This window comes from Camponotus floridanus, unplaced genomic scaffold, assembly GCF_003227725.1.
Source record: "Camponotus floridanus strain SB8 unplaced genomic scaffold, Cflo_v7.5 scaffold16, whole genome shotgun sequence".
Classification (NCBI taxonomy): Eukaryota; Metazoa; Arthropoda; class Insecta; order Hymenoptera; family Formicidae; genus Camponotus; species Camponotus floridanus.
The window spans coordinates 3,904,110-3,926,774 of NW_020229281.1; the positions used below are offsets into that span (position 1 = coordinate 3,904,110).

The 22,665-nt window shown below is 32.8% G+C and overlaps 2 protein-coding genes across 4 annotated transcripts in view; one reads left to right on the plus strand and one right to left on the minus strand.

Moving 5' to 3' along the window:
* Positions 1 to 6,607, minus strand: part of LOC105259201 (protein jim lovell) — a 128,856-nt gene extending 122,249 nt beyond the window's left edge. For both annotated transcript variants that reach the window (XM_011270991.2, XM_025406998.1), the window contains exon 1: positions 6,141 to 6,607. The gene's annotated coding sequence lies outside the window, so the exon portion shown is untranslated. The remainder of the gene's footprint in view (positions 1 to 6,140) is intronic.
* Positions 6,608 to 11,914: 5,307 nt separating this feature from the next.
* LOC105259202 (sn1-specific diacylglycerol lipase beta) lies at positions 11,915 to 20,232 on the plus strand. 2 transcript variants are annotated; one of them, XM_011270996.3, is made up of 14 exons: positions 11,915 to 12,645; positions 15,684 to 15,782; positions 16,097 to 16,309; positions 17,011 to 17,327; positions 17,790 to 17,933; positions 18,024 to 18,192; positions 18,322 to 18,445; positions 18,514 to 18,657; positions 18,728 to 18,839; positions 18,926 to 19,018; positions 19,154 to 19,308; positions 19,401 to 19,535; positions 19,668 to 19,783; positions 20,010 to 20,232. In XM_011270996.3, exons 2-14 carry the CDS (start codon positions 15,688 to 15,690, stop codon positions 20,185 to 20,187), a joined length of 1,995 nt encoding a protein of 664 aa, XP_011269298.1. In that variant the 5' UTR covers positions 11,915 to 12,645; positions 15,684 to 15,687; the 3' UTR covers positions 20,188 to 20,232. The 2 variants fall into 2 exon arrangements, with proteins under 2 accessions (XP_011269298.1, XP_025262816.1); XM_025407031.1 differs by lacking the exon at positions 11,915 to 12,645 and having other exon boundaries at positions 16,111 to 16,309.
* Positions 20,233 to 22,665: the final 2,433 nt, after the last annotated feature.

Genomic DNA, 22,665 nt, shown 5'->3' on the forward strand with positions numbered 1-22,665 from the left:
TTCGAGATAATGCATAGTTCTTGCTCACACGTAAATTTACTCATGAAACAGTCCATCGTCTATCTGAAGATGTTAGCTTTTATATTCTAATATCAATATTTAAATTCAAAGAGGGAAAAGTTTGTTTCATAACGAGGAGGAATGGTTAACTCTTAATTCTCCCTTGCAATATGCTCTGCCTTTAGATAAGAAACCTAATAAATATTATAAAAAATCATAAATTGCATTGACGATAATTACATATAATTTCCGTATCTTCCAATTATAACGTTCCATAAAAATGTCTGGAAACTGCTATAGATTCAGAAATTTAAACCCGAAATTTGTTTTTGATATCGACGCTATATCGAATGCAGGAATATATGAGCAATCCTGAACACGCTCTCCGAAAGACGATTTCTTTACGCGATCGCCGTAATCCGCACTTTTTGCTGCAATCCGCAAACAGTGAATCAAAATGCGATATCGATGTGGATGTTATAAGCACAGAGCATCTTTATGCTCGTAAAGCGATCGAAACTTAGAGTTATATTTGAGGAATGATGGAAATTCGCGATTAATATCCGCGACAAAATTTATTTATAAAATGTAATGTACGCTTTTATTATGTATTACAATAGTATATAAGTTCAATTAATTTATAAATATTTCCCAGCAAAACAGCATTTGACGTTTTTGTTGTCATTTTAATTTTCGTTATTTCATATGATTCGTTTAATAAATACAATGTTTCATAATGTTGATTTAATGAGGCGTGCGATCGATTATGAGGAAGCATGTTAGATAAAAAAATTGAAAAAATAAAAATTATCATATTTAAAGACATTCCATACATTCTTCGTGCGAGGCAAATCGCTCGCCACCCTAACTACCGAAAACCGACCAGGACCACGACGTATAGAATATACACGAGGTCCACCGACGAAAGGTATTAAGAAGGTACAGGCAGCCCTAACCTAACTGCAGCAGCCCTTGGACCGATCGTCATCCTCGTTGTTCCCTCTTCCTCTCCGCCTTTCTCTTTCTCTCTCTCTTTCTCTCTTCCTCTTACTCTCATTTCGTATCCCGTGGTCGTCTTACTCCGTGGGCCAAAGTTAAGGGTAGTCTCTCTCTTTGTCTCTCCCTCCCCCCAATCTCCGCGATCCCCGCGTCGTACGCGTGATACACGGACGAAGGACATGCGTGTGCGTGAAACCTCGCAAGACGGACAACGGGGTTGTTGGGCGGATGGCGTCGTTGGAGGATGAGGACGCGAAGGAGACGACGGATGGAGAGTCGAGGGGGGGTGAGGAGTGCCAACGGAGGGGAATGCAAATTAGAAACGCTTGGGCAGAAAACGGGAGGAGGAGGAGGAGCAGTAGAAGGAAGAGGAGGATGAGGGCGGTCGGGGGTGGCGTGGGAGGACAGAGGGGTATATAAGAGGTGGTGACTGAGGGTGGTGGCCAAGGAACTTCACTTATGTAAACCGGTGAGATAGTGTGCGCCGGCCGCTCCGCGCACACAATGTACACATGAAATTCGTAGAAAGTGAAAAATCGTGGGATGTCAATTATAAAAATTAATATTTTGTATAATAAATGGAGAAAATGCTCGATTATACGTTAAAATTATGTAAGAATAAAACGATGGAAGCCCACCTTTTTTAAAGGAAAAAATTAGAGAGGAAAAAATTGATACTAAATATAAATATGTTTTTCTCTTTCTCTCTATTTTAGAATTGATCACAAAAATATCTCTATTGAAAAATTTAGTAATTGAGAATTTCCCATGCATAATTTCTGAATGCCTACATATACATATAATATCACATAAATTCGCAATAGTGTCCGCGAATATAGATCAAATGCAAATGCGTAATCTATACATTCATAACAATTTTACGTCCGCGATTCTAAGTTTAGACAGGTTAAATAAGCTTTTCGAGTTCACGTTCTTTAGCCCTATGACACTGATTAAAGTGTATAGAGTCCTATACATATAATAATATACGATTCACGTATCTTTCGGTCCGCTTGATCTACTTATAATTAATGCTTATGCGGTATCAGTGAAAATATTGACGATTTATTTAATTTCTCCTATAAATTATTCAAATTATGCGGAAATCATGTAATCGTGAATCCAAAATCTATTTTCGAATTCTTAGCACGGTATCATGTGATAAATGTTATCATGATCGTTCTTTTTAGAAATTGCAACAGGTGGCGACATGTATTCTCAGTTCTCAAACAATCTTATAACGCGTTGCACTCTATTAATATTATCTAATATTATTGTATGTATATCTACGTGAATACATCTATAATTTATTATTCATATAATTTTTGAAATATAAATACACTGAAACAAGATCTACAAGATCGCTTGTCGACTTCGATCAAATTTAAACCAGCTATGCGATAAGAATGAATATTATAAAGTACTTAAAGTCGCCACTGAGTTGTCTTATCTAGAGTTTAGATCGTAAGCAGATTTCAAGGCTAACCTGTCGACGTACTTTGAATCTACTTTACTCTATGAAAGAAAAGTCTCTTTAAATATATGAACTATAAATATCAACACATTTATGTTCGACGAGACTGCCCGATCATTTGCGTCTCGTCGTTAATCGTGTGCTCTTTGCTGCGCTCGACAATGATTCACGAAAGTCTCCTTAAAGTCGAAGGTCTCAAATCAAAACTTGCACGACCAATGTAATATGTGACCAACATTTCGCTATACAGCAAAGAATCGAATTTTTCTATTAAAAAAACTCTTTGTGCGTGACATCGAAGAGTAATTGAAAAAAAATGAAAATTTTCTTTAACACTAATTGTATTTAATAAATTCGAAAAGATTACTCGAAGATAATCTTCGAATATCAACAGATAAGCACAAAATGCAAACTTAAATTGCAAGAACGAACAAGTTAAAAAGCAATAAAAAAAACTTGATAAATTTTACAATTCATTTAAATAAATTACACTAACTTAAGTAACTCATCGTCAACTGCAATAGTCGCTAATTTATATCAATGTCTTATCTCGTGACAAAAAACGCGAGCGTTCGGGAACTTCTTCGTCGTCGCTAAGAAACAAAGCGTTCATCGCGATCGAAATTAATCTCGTATCGATTATGCGAGTTGGCGCGCGAGAGACGACGATATACACGCGAATATACACGCGCCGCGGCCCCACGTGTTCCCCAAGGCAAGCACGCTCGCGAGCACACACGAAACAGGGGGGAGAATAGAAAGGGAAAGAGAGACGAGACTTGCGTGTCGCTTAAACTAGGAGGGCGGGAGGAAGGAAGAGGGATAGGGAAGGACCGGTCTGCAAGAAGATTCTTCCAGCTGGGGGGTAGTAAAGGTTCGTGTGCAGGGTAGATCGGGGTGGTCGGGTCGGCGAAGGAGAGCCACAGGAGGACGGTGGTGGCTGGAGGTGAAGAAGGTGGAGGAGGGCGACGGGCCGTGAGCGAGAGGGGGGAGGGCAGGGGGAGGAGGGGGACGGGGGACGGGGGGGGAGAGCGAGGGGACCGGCGAGAACTGGAAGAGGGTGGTGGAGGGTGGTTTAAGCAGTGGTGGGAGTGGGCCGAGCTAAGACGCGTAATGACGCCCTGAATCAATATGTGAGGCACTGAGATATGCATACGAACTAAGACAACCGCACACCAACCAGCGCCACGGCTCCTCTGCCCGGCGTCGCGGCGCGGCGTGGCGCGGCGCGGAGAGGAGCGGAGAGGAGCGGAGAGGAGAGGAGAGGAGCGGCGCGGAGCGGCGTCAGCGCCGCGGCGCGCAAAAGGTGGGGAGAAATTAAAGACGAAGCAGGCACAAAAATAACGACCCACCGGCCGTGCACCCCCTTTTCCTTCACGGAGCCACCCCGCGCGCCCCACCGCCCACCCCCCTCGCCTCGCCTCGCCGACACCCCGCGTCTCTCTCTCGCGCCACTCCCGACCGCTATCCTCTCGTTTCGTTCCCCGTCCCCCTTCTTTCCATCTTTTAAGCTCATTCTTCCTTTCTCTTGTAAATTCGCCATCCTCCTTCCTCGTTTCCACCCTCGCAAGACGTGACTGCGACGACGGAGATGAGACGCGACGGAGTCGGGACGACGGCGGTCTTCGAGATGCAAAAGATAGTGGCCGACGCGGCAAAGAACGCGATCGGTTTAGCGGATCGTCTCGATTGACACCGTGTCCAAGTGCTAGCGGATAGACGGAGGATTTCGCCGCGATCCAGTCCGCATCGATTAATCCACGTTACACCGCGAATCCTATCGCGTGGCAAATAGGAATATAAATTCTATTACCGTAAAAGCGCGTACGGAAACACATAAATAACAGAGTCGCGACTCCATATGGACCGATTAGCTATGAACTCTAGCAAGAAATTCTTTTATTTATTTTTATAATTACCGCAAAGAATAATAGAGACTCGCGCGATCAAATTTAATAAAATGTATTGTATGATTCTATTATGCGTTATAATGTTACAGGGTCAATTATTTTGTAGATATATTTCCAAATATATATATAAGATATCACTTGCTAAATAATATATCCGTTATTTTAATAATGTATTTGATATGATGTGATAAATGTAACCGAATATAACGCTGCAGTTTTGATCTAGTGAATTGTGCGATCGATTACGAGAAAAGATATTAGATAAAAAAAAATAAAGATTATCTCGACGATTTATTGTTAGAAACGTATCCATATATACGATTAAGAAAATAAAAGTGATATAATATCAATAAGAAAACATATATTATAATTTTATGTAAATCCATTATATTAATAATAAAAAAATAAATATTTATATTTATATCTATTTACTTCTATCAAATTAATATCAATTACTTATTAAAGATAAACAAAATAGAAAATTCTTAATGAAAACTTCTCTCTTTTCTGTGTATTATGTGTTTTTTCAATTTAATATTATTGTAATATTACATAATACTTGATGTATATCATAATATTGGTCACATAAACAATTGATGAAAAATTAAAGTGTCATATTTAACTGTAAAGAATTAATACGAATGATATTTTAGAATACGTATGAAAATTGTTCAGAAAATACATGAAAATTATATTTTCTTAATATTTTAATAACTAGAAACATTTCATATAGCAATTTATATTTTGTGTAAAAATTATGCATTTAAAAAAAGAACAATAATTTGTATATTAAAATTATTTCCATATATTCAAATTGATGAATACAATAAAATAAAATAATTTGCATTTAGATTTTGGACTTTACATGTATGTAAAAAATAAAAAATGAATAGAATTTGCAAAATTTTTTCATAATATAAGAATATATTACCTCATTGATACTATGAATTTAAATATTACAAAATCTCTCTCAACATTAGAGTTCGCGAACAAATTTATTGCTTTAAATTTTGATTATTATAGATTGTTTACAATATTGGTGATGCCATCTAGCGAAGAAATAAATTATCGACTGTACAACGCTAGAAATATTTCTCCTATGATATTATCTAAAGAGCACTTCGACTTTTAGAAGGAAAAAAAAGGTAACATAATTATAATATACATAAATTAATTTTGAATATATAGAATTACCAACTGTAATAAATATTTTTAAAATAATCCAAAAATGATTTAGATACTTGCTTACTTATCGATCTGTGATAAGAAGATAAGTAATAAGCATTTGTGTGAATATCGTTAATTAATAATATAATAATATCATATGTATATCTCTTCGTTTAATAATTTCATAAATTTAAAATCTTTTTTTATTATTTATATTAATATCATAATCTTTCTATTATCTGTTTGCCAAAAAATTAATAATAAAATTTCATTTATTTATTTAATTAGTTAATTATCCAGGTAGCAAGATGACGTCTAAAGACGTCTAAAGACGTCATCTTGCTACCTGGGTTATATTTCTTCAAGAAAAAACGTCTTCGTATCTATGAATTCTAATTTTTTAATTAAAGATTTTATAAACAAATAAGATTTTTCTTGTAAACGAGAGAGAGATTTTTATTCATTCTTTACATTTTTATTAATGTAGAAAACTAAAACATTTTAAGGTGCGTAATCAATGTCAAGCACAGCAATTATCCCACATAATAACCGTGGGAAATAAATCATGCAGACGCAATAAATTTACTCACCAGTTGCAGCGTCGCCATCCCGTCAGCCGGATTCCAATTTCCGTCTGATCTCGATCGAAGATATCCGCAGGATGATCCTCCAGGATGAGAAATCCGGAGCACTCGTGTAACACTTGTTGATGACAGTCTTTATGGCACTTGACACTCCCGATATCATATGATATACTCGGCACTTCCAATCACTCGACATCGCGTATTTGATACTTCTCTTCCGTTATGATACTCAACAATATATGTACATAATCTGTTTCGTACGCCGCGAACGGCGGGAAAAGAAAAAGCGGCCATCTTGTCGGCAACGCCGAACACGCACCACACAGCACCGAATGAAGGTGATTTACGATTGTGAGAGCGATGGATCGTAAGAATCGTCAATTAGACTTATCTCAGATGAGACAGATATATGCGTATTACACTCGAATATCGCGGAATTCAGGATCCTTGCCAGGATCAAGCCAAAGATTGATGCGCACATACGACGTTACATTGTTGACACTCGCGATACCCGATAGCAACTGTTTCGCGCGGCGCTTCACTTCAATCACCCAAATTACGCGTTTAACTTCTCATCGTCAGGGGGGGCTACGCTTCACTAGGAACATAAATTTTCAAATTTGAATGACCAATAAGAATGGAAAAATAATCGTGATTGATTCTCTATTGAAAAAATCTTGTTTGATTCTCTACTGAAAATTAATCAAACGCATAGAAGCGTATGTAAGTGGAATTATTTATTTTTTTATTTCTCTATATTTTATTTATGTCCTATAATTTATTTATTTGCTATATTTATTATTCTAAATATTATTTAATATATTTATAATTCAAAAGATACGAATTGTTGCCATGTTAATTCAGGAGGCAAAATGTTCAAATAATCATTATTGAATATTCGTTGATACGATAATCTGTGGATTATATTACCAATGTTTAATTAAGTTTCATTATCGTATACATATTCACGTCGTTGTCCCTCAATAAACTTGTCAAAAAGAATCAAATCACTTATTCAATGCACGATTACGTTATCGCTTGTTCAATATAAATTCTCATTATTATCCCGTGATAGTTGTAACCCAGACAGCACACATGTCCAAGAGACATCTAAAAGACTACTTAAAGACGTCTTAAAGTCCTTTAGACATCTTTAAGACATCTTTTGGTCTTTTTGTGCTGTCTGGGAACGTTATTGGCAAAGCAAGTTTATCATATCACTATGCAAGTTTATTCGTATCATTATGCGTTCCGTTATTGTGCGTTTCAATAATACGCACATATATACTAATTTAATTCTTTAATGTTAAAATGTTCCAGTTAATATAATGAGAGCAAGGCAAGTTCGGTCTATCACCGCGTATACGCTAGACGATAATGACCTGAAATGCGGACAAAAACTGATGACGCGTCATGTTGATATATGGTAAGCTGCGAATGTAAACAAATACGCCGGCGTCCCCCACCATCGTACACGACACAATCGTCGTTTTACCGAATGAGTTGATTCTTATCGCTTAATACAAGTGAGTTTAACGCGAGCGTAACACGTTTCGCTCTAGTTTTTATTGCACGATTGATTATGTTAAAATAATTATATATATAAATCAAGAAAAAAATATAAACTCTGTGTGCTTATGAGTATGACGCGAATACGAACGTGAAAACATATTAGAATAAAATGTAGAAATAGCATAGAATGTCATAAAATATACAAGAAATTCACTAAAAATACTTATTAAGATAATATAATATACTAACTTATTAATATATGATTGATTAACATATTGCTTACATTTTCGATCCTCGATTAAGTATTTAAATAATGTTAATACTTGTATGTGAAACATTCCCCAGGTAGCAGAGTGACATCAAATGACATCTTAATAACGTTTTAATGACGTCATTGTACGTCATTAAGACGTTTGAAGACGTCATCTTGCTACCTGGATCCTTTCTACATTATGCATATACTTCACAGAATTAAAACGGTACAAAAATATAAATCATTTAGATAACGTGCGAAGTTAACATCAAAAAATATTTCATTTAAATATTACAAAATATATAATTTGCTAATACTATCAACTATAATTTATTCATATGACAATACGCTAGAGCATGACAGTAATTTATGCGTGATTATACTTTGCTATACGGCAATGTGCATAGTGAAAATAATTATGATTGCTATGAGATATTGATCATTGCTGCGAAATTATTGATCAATTACGAAGCGTTGTAGTAACATATAATTTGCAAGTCGTAATAAATCTGTTATGAAGATATTGCATTGAAATATTATTTTGTCTGTAATTAATATGTAATATTATATACTATCTGCATAAACTTTCTTTAACATCAAAAAAATCTGTGTTATTAATATAGAATGCGATTATGAAAATGAATCACTTTTTTCAGCGAAAATATCTGTTTTTATTAAATAATATATTTGCAAATAAAATATTCGCATTTTAATTCATCTTGTCATCTTATGAATATTTAAATTATAAATATTAAATGTTAAAATGTATATTAAATTAGAAAAACACATGAATATTAAATTAAAATCATATGAAATATTACACCAGAAACACACATATTTAAAGAAACTCATCTCTCACTGTTGTATTATATCATAATTTTATACTTTTACACTGTTTTAATGCAAAGTATACGTATAATTTAAATTAACGAATTAAATTGTTAAAATTATTTTATTATAATTTTTTACTAAATATGTTTGGACATATTTGACATTAAAATTAATTTAGTTTTAAGTAAATTAATTAAAAAAGATTTTGATTTTTTCAAATGTTATTACAATTTTATAGCGTACGCGTTAATTTTATTTATTTTTAATATCAGCATTTGAAAATTTCAGTATTCTAAGTTCAATTTTTATTCATAATTTTGTGACCGAACGAAAATAGGTCGAGGATTCGCAGTTAGCTAATTATTTATTCTTCGAACTTGCTGATGCTGCAATCGGTCGCGACAACAATTATGCGAGCGCACTTACTCCTTTAGATACGCACGTGTATACGCAGCACAGAATCCAGAGAATTCGTCGTGGTTTCGGTACACGCGAGTGAAAGTCCACATCGTTGTCTCTCAGCAAACTTGTCGAAAAGAATCAAATTGCTTGTCCAATGCACGATTTACGTTACGGTTCATTCAACATACAAACTTGCGCTCGCTTGCTATCCCTCCCGTGATTGTTATAATGCTATCGGCGACACAAACCTGTCGTGCCACTACACGTTCCATTACTATGTGTTTCAATAATACACATATATGTTACACAATATTAATTCTTTAACGTTAAAATTATTAAACTAATGTATAATAAGGGAAGATATAGTTCTATTATTTTATTGCGCTAAATAATAAAATAGAATGCGAATAAACGCCGCTTATGTTATATTGACGTACAGGAACCTGCGAATATAAACAAACACGGAATCCCTCATCAAACTTATTATTACACACGACAACAATTTTTGTCGAATGATTGAACATCATTTTTCATTGATCTACGCAAAAGAAAGGAGTGATATATCTTCAGGTATACCTATATCATTATTAATTGTATTATACATATATGTTGCGGATTATCGTATTGGTAAGATGAAAGGATTGATATATTGCAAAATCATTAAATCCATATGGAAATTTGACACGTATTCCCATCTATCTTAGTATCGCGTTAATAAAAAAAGAGAATCCGAGATATAATAGAATCACAATCGTTCCACTCTGATCGAATGATATTAAAGATTGATTTATTTCGTAACCAACCAGGATTTGATTAAAATATTTAAATATATATACATATGTATCACGAATAAAGAATTTCTCAAAAAAAATTAATCAATTTAAATTAAATTACGAAGAAAGACGCCTTTTTCGGTACACGTCAATTCTAACGGTAGATTATAAATTGTATTTTTATTTTTTGTTTGTAATTTTTGATTATCTTTTTTTATTTAAATTGCTACATCATGTTGTATATATCATGTTCACTCATATATGTTCTGCAACGTCAAAAGATCAGCATATAGCGTCTTGGAAAAATAATTTGATCTTTATGTATAAGAACAATGTCGGTTATGACGTCATTCTATAAACTCAGGTGACAATCGTAATTAAAAAGAAAAAAATTTATATCTCGAATGCGTAGATGCATAAAAAAGCGCATAACTTTCCGACTAGTGAGTATAGATGCGTTTTGTTTCAAGGAGGATGAAAAGAATATATAATATATAATGCATTTTTTTCGTGAACGTTATTTTGTGAACTCGAGCACGTCTTTGGACGGAACTGATTTCAATGTCCGTAAAATCGCGATGGAATGTGCAAACAAGGTTAGTCATTCTCCTCAAATGTTTATTCTCTTAACACGTTGCCATATATTTACGTATACATATATTACATCCTAATTAAATTTTAGGAAATTTCGCGTTATACTACTTCTTTTTTCATAAATATCGCTTAAATTGTGCAGTCCAAGCAAGCGACAAAGTATGAATGTATAAATATTATTTTTAAAACTTGTTTTTTGTTTGTTAAATCACTATATTTTTAAAACTTGTTTTTGTTTGTTAAATCATTATATATACAAAAGTCAAAATTTACATAAAATTTGGGCAAAAATGCGTACACAGTTATTTTAATTTCTTGCATAAGTAATACTTTCGGTTACGTAAAGCCATAAATAGCAATAAATTTGCATCAATATAAGGCCACATTTCTATTTTTCTCTTTATTGTAAAACAAAAAAATGTAGTTGTAGTATGTTGTTTATATTAAGCATTTTCATACTCTCGAATCATTATTATCTATGTGCTCCGATCATTCATATAGTTTAATTTTGATTTAGTTTAAAGTTATATTTCTAAAAGAGAAATATTTTTCTTTATTACAGTGTAGTATGTTCTAGAAACATCGTTTCCTGCCGAACTCATAGTTGTGAAATATATTTGGCATATTTAACTTGCTTCGTAACATTCGGAAACCTGTTGTAGCACAAACTAATTGCAATAACACACGCAATGTTTGCAATTAAGAAACTGATATATGTAATATATATATGCAACATAATCATTGTACATGTACGTGGTCAACATTTCCTATATCTATATATTAACAATGCGGTTATCAGATCGATATTATTCAAGCAATAAAAGATATATAATAGAAATAAAAGTTTCTCTCTTGATTCTATCTATCCTCTCGTCTAATGAATCCGCCTAAAATATCATGATTATACGAAAAATTACATGGAAATTTTCTAAAAAAAAATGAATAATATCGATAAATAATAAATTGGAGATACTCGAGATGTATGTGCAAAAAATGTACACATTAGAAATTTAAACGACTAATTAACTTAACGAGTTTGTTAATGGATTTGTCTTGTGTGATGTAACATATAAATTTTATTCCCGATAAAAACATGCGTATATCCCCTTCTCGATCAGTCCTCCTTTCTAGATCCATCACCGGATATCGGCATTCACTGCATCTCCTATTCCCGCGAGAGGAACGGCCAGGTACATTCGCCAGGTGCGCCGTCGAATCGTCGCTCCCACCTTCCACTCGGCGGTCGTTTATCCCTAGTCTGTTCCTTCCTTTTCTCCTTTTTTTCGCTGCATTTTTCCTCCTCGCGGCCAGAGCGCGGCCCGCGATATCCCGTCGTAAGCGCGCAGAGAGGGAAAATTCTCTACAGTATCTGCAGCGGTACCGGACAGTTGCGGTCAACAGGATTGTGAGATTCGGATGCTCGCGCAGAGTGCCGCAAGGTGAACGAGTCGCGAGACGTGTATAGTACGATGTCATGATTCTCCATATCGAACAAGTGTCTTCAGTGTCGCGAAATATCGCGCATTATATATCGATCGCATCGAGATTTTGAATTGGAGCGTTTGTTGTCATTAGCGCTATCGCGATTTACGTGACAAAGAACCAAAGTGGTATCGGCTGCTGAGAGATGCTCGTGCCGCGGACGATATGTATTTCTTCATACGTGCGATAAGTGCGATTTCGGTAACGGTGCTAAAATCGTCGTGTGCAACGAACGATTAGTCGGAGCGAGGCGACTATCGCACGCGCGTCGCTTTGCGATCGGTGACAGGATCGAGGAAGAGAGACCAGGACGCGGCGATTCGCGTGACTTGAAGATCCGTCTCCGGTACGCGATCACGAAAATCGATGTTTTCCGTGACGCGCGTTTAACGGGAACGCAGTGCGGCGCAGGAAGTACTCCAGTTTCGTTGCGGTTTGCAAACGCGCGCTCGACTCGGAGAAAGGTGCAGTCTGACGATTAGGCGGAAATTCCGGTTGGATTCGTTCGAGCACTTCGCGGGGCTGAGCAGTAAATTCCCGAGAGAGCGAAAAGCACGAAGTGCGTAAAGTGGAGTGCCGCCGCGTTCGCAGCAGATTCGTTCAAGGGAGACTTCAATGCGTGTATAAGACACGTCCGGATTCACCGGATATCGATTCACGCCTAGTGAGTAAGAACATCATTACATTTATACATAATGCATTTTTAGTAGCGATTCCACGGTATCAGTGTACAACTGTCATAAACATCATGTATCGTAAAAGATTGGTAAATTATAGCTCGTCTTCTTTGTCCTCGGCTAATCAAGATAAAATGTTTCAGAATTTTACAAAACATCGGTATTGTATATCGGTATCGTTACTTCATGATTAAAAACAATTAACTGTTTTTTCAAAATTTAACAAATAATGAATATATTATATATTTTTTGAATATATTAAATTATATGTAATGTTTGTTGAAACAAATACGTAAATTATTTAAAACACATTTAATAGTATTTTCATTATTTATAGAAAAATAAACAAATTAAATATTGGCTTGTTTTATCAGAGAAATCTAAATGAGAATTTTTAAATCAGTATGAACCGTTAGACGCAGTTACGTGTTCATACTCATAAAGATAAGTTGCTAATCTCTGACCGAGGTGGACTTGAATAAAAATTTTTATTGAAAATGTTTTTTACGATGTTACGAGTGATGTATTTTAAATACCGTATAACATAACCATCTACTACTCGATTTATATACAATTTTTTCTGCTAATTTTCTAATATTCTTTTAAACATACTAATTATAAATAAAATAGTATGCTTACATTTTTATTTACTAGAGAAAGATATTATGTGTCGTATCAATATGTTTTGTTAATTTTTTTAATTAATAAAAAACGTTATACATGTATAGAAAATGAAATAGGCATTATCTTGACGATATTCTTATAATAATTATCTTTATGGTATAAAATAGAAATATATATCCTTCTGTATGGTATAAAAAGAAATATATATCCTTCTGTTTGCCAAGAATTAAAAAAGTGATATTTTATAAAACATAAATAAAATAAAATATTTTATAAAATATAAATAAATATTTAAAAGTAAAATTTTAACGAATGCAATATTTCAAACTATATAAATGCAGCCAAATATATCTTACATTTTTTTTGTTATAAATAAATATGTAAATTTTAGGCGTTTTTTTTGAAATACTAATTATTCAATGTTATATATCAATTTTTAGGAAATACATAGTAACAGAAATTTCTTGCTAATAATTTATTAACTATTTTCATCGAAATAATGAATTGCTCTCTCCTGTCACATTAAATATTCTCCAATTATATAGTATCATTATTCATTTGTGAGATTTAATGATATATGGCTTTCGTAAAAATTTTATTGGTATGAGTTAATATATATGTGTTAAATAAGAATTTCCGATTTGTATGTTTTGTTTAAATTCGTGATGACACACATTTCAAATCACAAAATGCATGCGATGCACTTAATTTTACGTAATTCGGCCCATTAACATTCTAAACAAGATATATGTATATACAGTTATAATTTTCATGTTAAAATTTATTTCTATTTTTTATTTTTTACTAAAATTAAATCTATTAAATCATAATTTTGTTTAAACATAGTATAATTTATAAAAAATATTTCTTCATGAATAGCAACACTGTTATGCGCTGTAAATATATATTTATTTTTCAAGGATGATATATATTTGAATAATCTTTTTACATTTGTCTTTTCCACACGGCACTATTATGTCATATAATAATGTAAGATAATGACGAGCTCTAAAGAAGCTGTTGATTGTCAACGTAATTGCACGGTTGCATTTATGGTTTTTTGTAGATTCGTAATTTTCCTGGAATTTTTCTTACTTCAATCATGGAAGCAGTGTAAAAAAGTGTTATATATAACATTTCTTGATATTTGATTGATTGAAACGGCGTTACATATTATAAAGCTATGACACGAAATTATAATGAGCAACAATTTGCATCTTGATAGATAATTATACACTGATAGATAATTATACAATTTAGTATAATTCGAGTTTTCGAGTTTTTATTCGTAGTTAATGATAACGAAATTACTAAAGTACTAGTATCAATTTTCTCTCCTTCACCATTTTAATAATCCACTGTAATTTCCGCGTTCTCTTGTAATCGAGTTCTTTACGAAAGAAAGTAGTTGGGCAATCGTATATCTGCAACTAATTGACGCGTTTAAAAAGTACATGCGTCATGATGTAAACTACGTGCTTTCCCGCGATTAAACACTTTGAAAGTTATTTACGCAACTAGTTAGAGAACGTTAATTCGCGCACAAATTTAAAAATATTGTAAAGAATCAGAAACGAAATATTCACGAATCACGAATTAAGAGAGAGATTCAAGTATCCTCTTCTTCTTTGAAAGAATTTTTAAAAAAATATTAATAAATAAGAATATATTTCGAAGAAATATAACTGTTCTGTTTTTTACAAACTTGAAGTTTTTATCTTCTTTAACAAAGATCAGAAATTTATATTGGAAAACAAGCAATTTTTCAAATTGCTCATGACTGCCTGTTTTATTTCCCTTTTTATAGAAGATAAGATTCGATTGCCAGTGATCAGTATAGCATAAAAACGTACATCTGATATAATCAGATGTACTCAATAACATGCACGTTATCCGGTCGCTTATGAACATAATTGATTGTCACCAGTACAATCAGCTGCGCTATCAGCTTCTATTACTATTGGAATTGTTGCATTTACGATCCATTTAAAAGAATGTCGGAAAGTTGTGTCAATACGGTTTCGAATGTAGGATGGATACAGGGACTTTCTCCCGGCGCTTTCTCCGGGCGGAGGCTCGCGATCAAGAAGATATTTCATCGCCCGAATCTTGAAGATATTTATGATCATAGAAAGCCGTATCTATTTTTTCTGTAATATTACGAAACTCGTAAGAGCACCTCGTTAAGTAAACTTTCCGCGTCGCGCGTTTCGCGAGATCTTCGCGAACGTGACCGGGTCGGTAACTTTGATGTCACAAATATCTAGATACAAGAATCTAGATAAAGACACACTTTGAAATTCCTTTACAAATAAATGCCATGTTTTATTTCCAACTAATAAAATTTCTCAATATATCCCAGTAAAATTGCGGTATTCATAGTACAATTTTTTTTCTACAGGGAAATGCCTGCGTTGAAGCTCTTTGGGCGAAAATGGTTGGCCGCAACCGACGACCTTGTGTATCCCGGCTTGTTCGAATTATTTATCCGTATTGTATGGTAAGTATTGACAATAGGTAACCCTCAATCATTGAATGATCGTTGGAAAATGATCGTATACAATATTAGTCGTAAAAAAGCCGCAGATATCTGATACGGGCTATTTTAAAACCGCATTCTATGTGAAGTCAAGTCTCTTGAGATGCAATAAGTTAGAGTAAAAATCTAACGAGATCTCTTTGTTTAGATATGAACTTTCGGTATTTTTGAGTTTATATTCTCTGCATTAAATTTTACGCAATTACACACCATCCGATCAAAATCGCTCCGATCACTGTTAGTTTGTTTCTCGTAATCGATTATGCGTTTTACAGGTTAATTCTTATAGGGATCGCCTGCGTAAGATACTACGAGGATACGTGGAATTGTCGGTTGGGAGGTGAATTAGTGCGCGTGTATCTGCTCGGCGAAGCGATCATGCTCAGCATCGTCACGCTCTTGATACTTATTATCATCAGACATAGCGCAAGAGGGACTATCATGGACACGCATGCTCGACGCTACGTCGAACCGCTTCTAATAATCAAGTAAGCAATAAAAGTAAACTAGCACCACGTCAGCCAGCTTTCTAGACCACTTTGAAGGTGCTCTTAAGAAAAGTTTTATACACTTCAATTGCATTATTTTTTAAATAATTGCTCAATATCTATATAAAGACTTTTTTTGTTAGAAAATAAAAGTTATTATCATAATTTTATATATTATATATTATTGTGGGGTGGAATTTTAGCTTCCAATTTTCTAATTTTATTAAAATATATTGAAATTATTTAAAGATAAATGATTTTGTTACATATTTTCTCTTGAATCCTTATTTGCTAAAGATTTTTAATCATTATTTACATGAAGATTATAATATATTTATGCAGAATGCAAATCCGTTGATTGTATAAAAAATGCAGATAAATATACATCCTGTCTATGAATAGATATTGAAGAAAAAAATAAATCACTACGAGCAATTTTTTAGCATTTTGCTCTGTTATGCAAAGCTGTAATTTTCTCATATTGATGCTTGTTTCTCTGAAACAAGCATCAATAACGTACGATATATGTATATACATCTGAAAATTGTTAAAAAATGTGTCGTCAATACAATTATTGCATCTAAATCAATTCAAATATCAGCCTTTATTTTTTATTGCAATATTATTAAGATATAGTAATTATCGATAGATATAGTAATTATGTATAATTTCAATATTAAACGCTTTTTTTATTTATTCAGGATATTGATGTTGCTGCCAGAGATTGGATGGAATGTCTTAGGCACCATGTGGATTTTCGGGCAAAGCGTAGAATGCAATCTTGCAACCTATTCCATCACCGTCGTCGAAGCTCTGGTATTCTTCGACTGGATTCTGATCGGTCTCAGTATCTTCGGTCTTGCCCTAGTGTTCGATCCGATCGGTTCTCTGGAGAAACGGCAGTTGGAGAATTCCGTGGAACACGGCAAAATCTCACGCATCTGGTTACGCAGATTCAAATTCCTGTGGTGGATGCGCAAGGACGAGAGCGCGAATGAGACTTTTCAACATGTCGCTGGTGAGACATAGGTACGGCTGACCTACGAAGAGGTCCTGCCGCATGCCGGAAACTGGAACGCTGAGTCGTGAAAACCGAGCGCAAAATGTCCGAAAAAATCGTCCGAAATGTGATAAATCAAATTGGTGATCTCTGTTCTGGTTTGGGCGCTGGTGGGATTCTCTTCTCGCGTGTCGCTCTCTCGCTGTTCTGTTAAAGATAGCGATTACGCGATCGCTTCGTTATATATGCAGTAACCTCGATATAAGCGGGAATTTTATCTCTTGGTAAAGTTATAAAAATGTTATAAAATATTCAAATATTTCGCTAAGAGATAACTGATTTGAATACATTACAAATGTCTGCAATTACAAGAGAAACTAAGAGAGTGAGAGAGAGAAATAGAACAGTTTATTTAGTCTTCTAATAATACAATTTCTTTGTATTTTTTTTTATTTGTGACTAATAGAAATATCTTCGTAGGTCTTTTAAGTGCATTATTCCGCGGTACTGATTTGGTTCCCTCAGATGTAGTAGCCGGATGCATCTTACTCAGAGTCCGACAGAAACGAGAAATTCACGAATTGCGAAAGTTAAATTTAATAACGCGTCCAAAGTATACTTCAGGTACGTTATTTGCATTGAAAAGAATGCGATGACATATATACTGTGAATATCAATATTGTTTGATTATCAAATATTTGCATATTTTTTTAGACAGCAGCGCGATCTTCACGGACACACCTAGTTGGATGTCCTTGAAAGCTGCTCATCACTTCCTACAATTATCGATCGCTTCTTATGGCTGGCTTTTCGTAATATATCAGCATTTGTGTACTGGATGTTTTCGCTTAATACGAGGCATGACGTGCTGTGCTTGTTTCCGGTAAAAAAGTATAACATAAAACTTTATGACTTAATTTTTATATTCTCATTAATTTTTATATTCTTATATAAGAAGAAATTATTATTTTTATAAGATAATGTATTAATAAATATATACATATATTTTTAGACGAAAGCGTAACATTATTCTGGACGATAATTGTTGCCTTTGTTATCTTTCTGGCATTAAATACTTATCGAAGCTGTCCGAAGAGGATATTCTGTTTGCTTCTTTAAAAAATCATTTGTGCGAAGTTGGTATATTTTGTGTTTCTAAATTATATCTACTCGACATTTAGTATTAATCTTTGAAATCTTACAGATACCATTCTGTGTAATTGCGGATCATAAAACTGCTAATATCGTTGTAATTATACGAGGATCATTATCCTTGCGAGATTTAATCACTGATATTGCAGCCGCATCCGATTCATTCGAATGTCCTGGCCTTCCTCCAGATAGTACGGTTAGTGTAATCTCTTCTTCGCATAAATACATGAAAATCATTCGATTCTAATTCGAAGAAAAATTTATAGGCACACAAAGGTATGATAATAGGAGTAAAAATAATTTTGAAGCAACTGGAAAACTATAAAGTCTTGGAAAGAGCGTTCGCCACATATCCTAATTATAATCTAACGATCACAGGTGATTACACTTGTACTGTTAATAAATAATAGTTTTGCCATGGTTACAAATTTTGTAATGGAATAACATGTATTATTTTTTTATAGGTCATAGTTTAGGAGCTGGTTTAGCGATTCTTTTGGGATTAATGATACGTCCCCGTTATCCGGATTTGAGAGTCTATGCATTTGCTACACCTGGTAATTATTTATATATTTATAATTAATATATAATAATTTTCTTGTTAGGAAGAATGCATTGATTGCCAATTATTAATTTTGTCGATTTTAAAAACATAAATTAATTAACAATCTTTAATCTGCTTCTTCAAAAAGCTGGCCTGCTCAGCAGAGATGCTGCTAGAATTACGGAAGAATTCGTGTTAACTGTTGGACTCGGAGACGATCTTGTAATGAGGCTCAGCGTGGACAGTATAGAAAATTTAAGGACTGCATTACTAGGAACTCTTCGGGCTTGCCGATTACCTAAGGTATTTTGGAAATCCGGATTCTTAAAATTCAGGATTTTTGGATAATTAAATCAAATTCTGTTTTAATAAAATTAATATTTTTATATCTTTAGTATAGAGTGGTTCTGAATGGGTTTGGATACGCTTTATTTGGAATTCCCGAGAATGATTTGAGTAAAACATGGACCAATTATGACATAATTACTACTCCAGGCCAATCACCTTTACTCATCAAGTCTAATGATGTGGTAAGACACAAAAATACATTTATAAAAATTTTAGGAAGCACATACACACAAAAACATGTATTCGTAATTATTATATTTAACATTTTATGTGCGTGAAAATTGATACGAAGTAATACATCTATTTTTTTACAGAATAAAATAATAGAACGTGACATAACTAAAAGAAGATATTCGAAAGAACAATTGTTTAATGCCGGCCGTATTCTTCATATAACAAGGTGCAAACTAGAAAAGACAGAGGGAAAGAGGTGTGTTTTGTTCTTATTTATTTTTCTATTCGAATAATTCATTTTTACAGATTTTTATCTAAAGTATATATATATCAGTATTACCAGAAATATTAAATTTAAACACAACTGTTTTTAATTAGAATGTTTTATATAATAATATTAATAATATTAATTAAGTTATACAAAGGGGGATTTTTCAAAATTTTAATACTAATAATTTATTTTTCTATATATAAAATTTTAGCAAGAAACAGCTCGCAAAAGAGAGAAAATACGAAATGCGATGGGCGCAAGCGGAAGAATTTACGAAATTATCGGTGATGCCACGTATGCTTTTAGATCATTTGCCAGAGAACATTGAGCTGGCATTAGCCACGTTACTGGAGCAACAGAATGATATACCCTATTACTTCGATCCTTAGTGTAATCTAATAAAATGACTTTATAATTTTAATAAAAAATAAAAAAGGACAAAAATATCACCCCGAGATATATACTCTCCTAAAATTGAACTATATTGCAAATTTTTTTATTTTCTTATTATCAGCTTACGATATGCATGAAGCAGAAAAAAGTTATCATTGAAACATTTATTTTTGCAAGCAATAGCAATTTTATTTGATTGGTAACACTGAATATAGTTTGAGTAACAAATTGTATAAGAATCGTTGCTTAATATATTTTCTTGACATTTATAATTGAAATGTAAAATGAGACATAATCATAATCATACGATACAATTTTGACGTTAATAGGATGTAATATAATTTTTCCATCTCCTGTTCGATGATAACATTACAGTTGAATTTTTTCCGAATTAATAATCATGATATATATCTGGTGCGTATGACGTCGACCGTCGACCGCCAACACATACCAGGACATCAATCCTGCCGGTGCGTATACATACAGAGAGAAGACTGAGAGACGTCATGGCCCGTTTTTAGGGTCCCTGGAAGTGATACTCCTTCCATAGACATTAAAAACGTGGACATGAACTACAAAATCAATGTTCTCAGAAGGTAACATATACTATGTCCCTCCGATAATACAAATAATATAAATAAAAATATAAATAATTTAATTAATAATAATTTATTATATAAAATTATTAGTATGTTCCCTCTTTTCACACTATTATTTATTTATTTATTTACGTGTCTCCATTTTTTCTTTTCCTCAACATCATTTATTTATTTATTTATTTAGTTCGCTCTAAGCCAGTCTTTTAAAATGCAAAATTAAATATATATTATAAAATTTAACTTCAGAAAAGCGCAGTAAAACAATCAAATAAATTCAAATCATTAGCATAACAAAAGGTTCCGTGATACATCAATCATTTAATCATTAATTTAAAATAAAATATATATATATATATATATATATATATATATATACCTCTATAATTTAAAATTCCACGTGTATATGTAGTACGTAAAATATTTCGGCAGAGAATATCAATAATATCATGTATTACTGAAATCATTGCTATCATTGATCTTGCGAAATCTGATGTAGAAACAAGATGTTAATCGCTTTCCATTAAGATCGCTCCTTTTTTTATCGAATTACCGGTCATTCGCGTATCTGCAATTTAATATTATGAATATTATCAATTTATTTATTCGTCGCGTTTTATCGCGAATTTTAAATCGCGATTTATCTTATAAAAATTCGCAAGTAAATCGGTCGGTGAATTGCATATTCACAAACATTACAGACCTCAAATGTTTGTCGATATCTTCGATTTTCTATATTTACGTGATAATAATTATATTGCACACGTGTCTATTGAGAGCTTCAATTATTATATTATAAAAATTGTACGTATCGCGATCAAATATTCCGCATATTATCGACTTATTTATTCGTCGCGTTTTCTTGTGAATTTGAGTCGCATCAATTATTAAAGGAACTTTGAAAAATTATTTGTTCTGTTATTTTCTATTAAACGTGGCCACACGCGATTTTTAATTATATTTTAAAACTTATAGAGTTCATATTATTCAGTTAATGCGCGAAATAGGATATATATTTTATTCTCAATCGTGAAATTCGTATAAAATCACGTATTAATCGCAAATAAATCGGACAGTGAATTTTATATTCATAAACAATACGGATCACAAATGTTTGCCAAAATATCTTTGTCTGTCATCATTTGTGTGATAATAATTATATCACACACGTGTCTATTGATGGTTTCGATTATCATATTATAAAAATTATGCGTATCTTGCAATCGAATATTCCGATTATTGTCGATTTATTTATTCGTCGTGTTTTCTCGCGAATTTTAAATCGCGATTTATTTAGTAATTTAGTTGTTGATTTCGAAGTTTATTTTATCTTTTTATTTTGAATATTTCCTTTGATAATCTGTACAAAATGCGCCAGTAATGCAAATACTTTCTTTTACAATCGAAGAAATGATCAATAATTTTATTAATGACTTTTTTGATCACGATTATTTACGTTATATAAAACTTATTAAATTCTATTATTGCATATCTATTATTAATAATAGATGTCACGTAATTAATCTTTGCTGATCAGTCTTGTCTGGACTATGTAAAAATTTTTAGTAAATTTTATACGTATATTTTGGACATTTTTGTGTAATAAATTATTCCATATAATAAATTATTTTGTATTAAATTTCGAATTATATTTTATATTAAATTTGTATTATATTTTGTCATATATTTTGTAATATGTATTTAGCATAAAAATATTATGCATAAAAATATTATATTAAGCATAAAAATATTATGTTGATATGAAAATTATAATAAAAATATATAAAAATAATGTTAGCTATATTAAAATGAAATATATGAATTTTTTATATTTTATATAAAGGAAGAGACTTAAAATATTTTGCAACATCCATATTT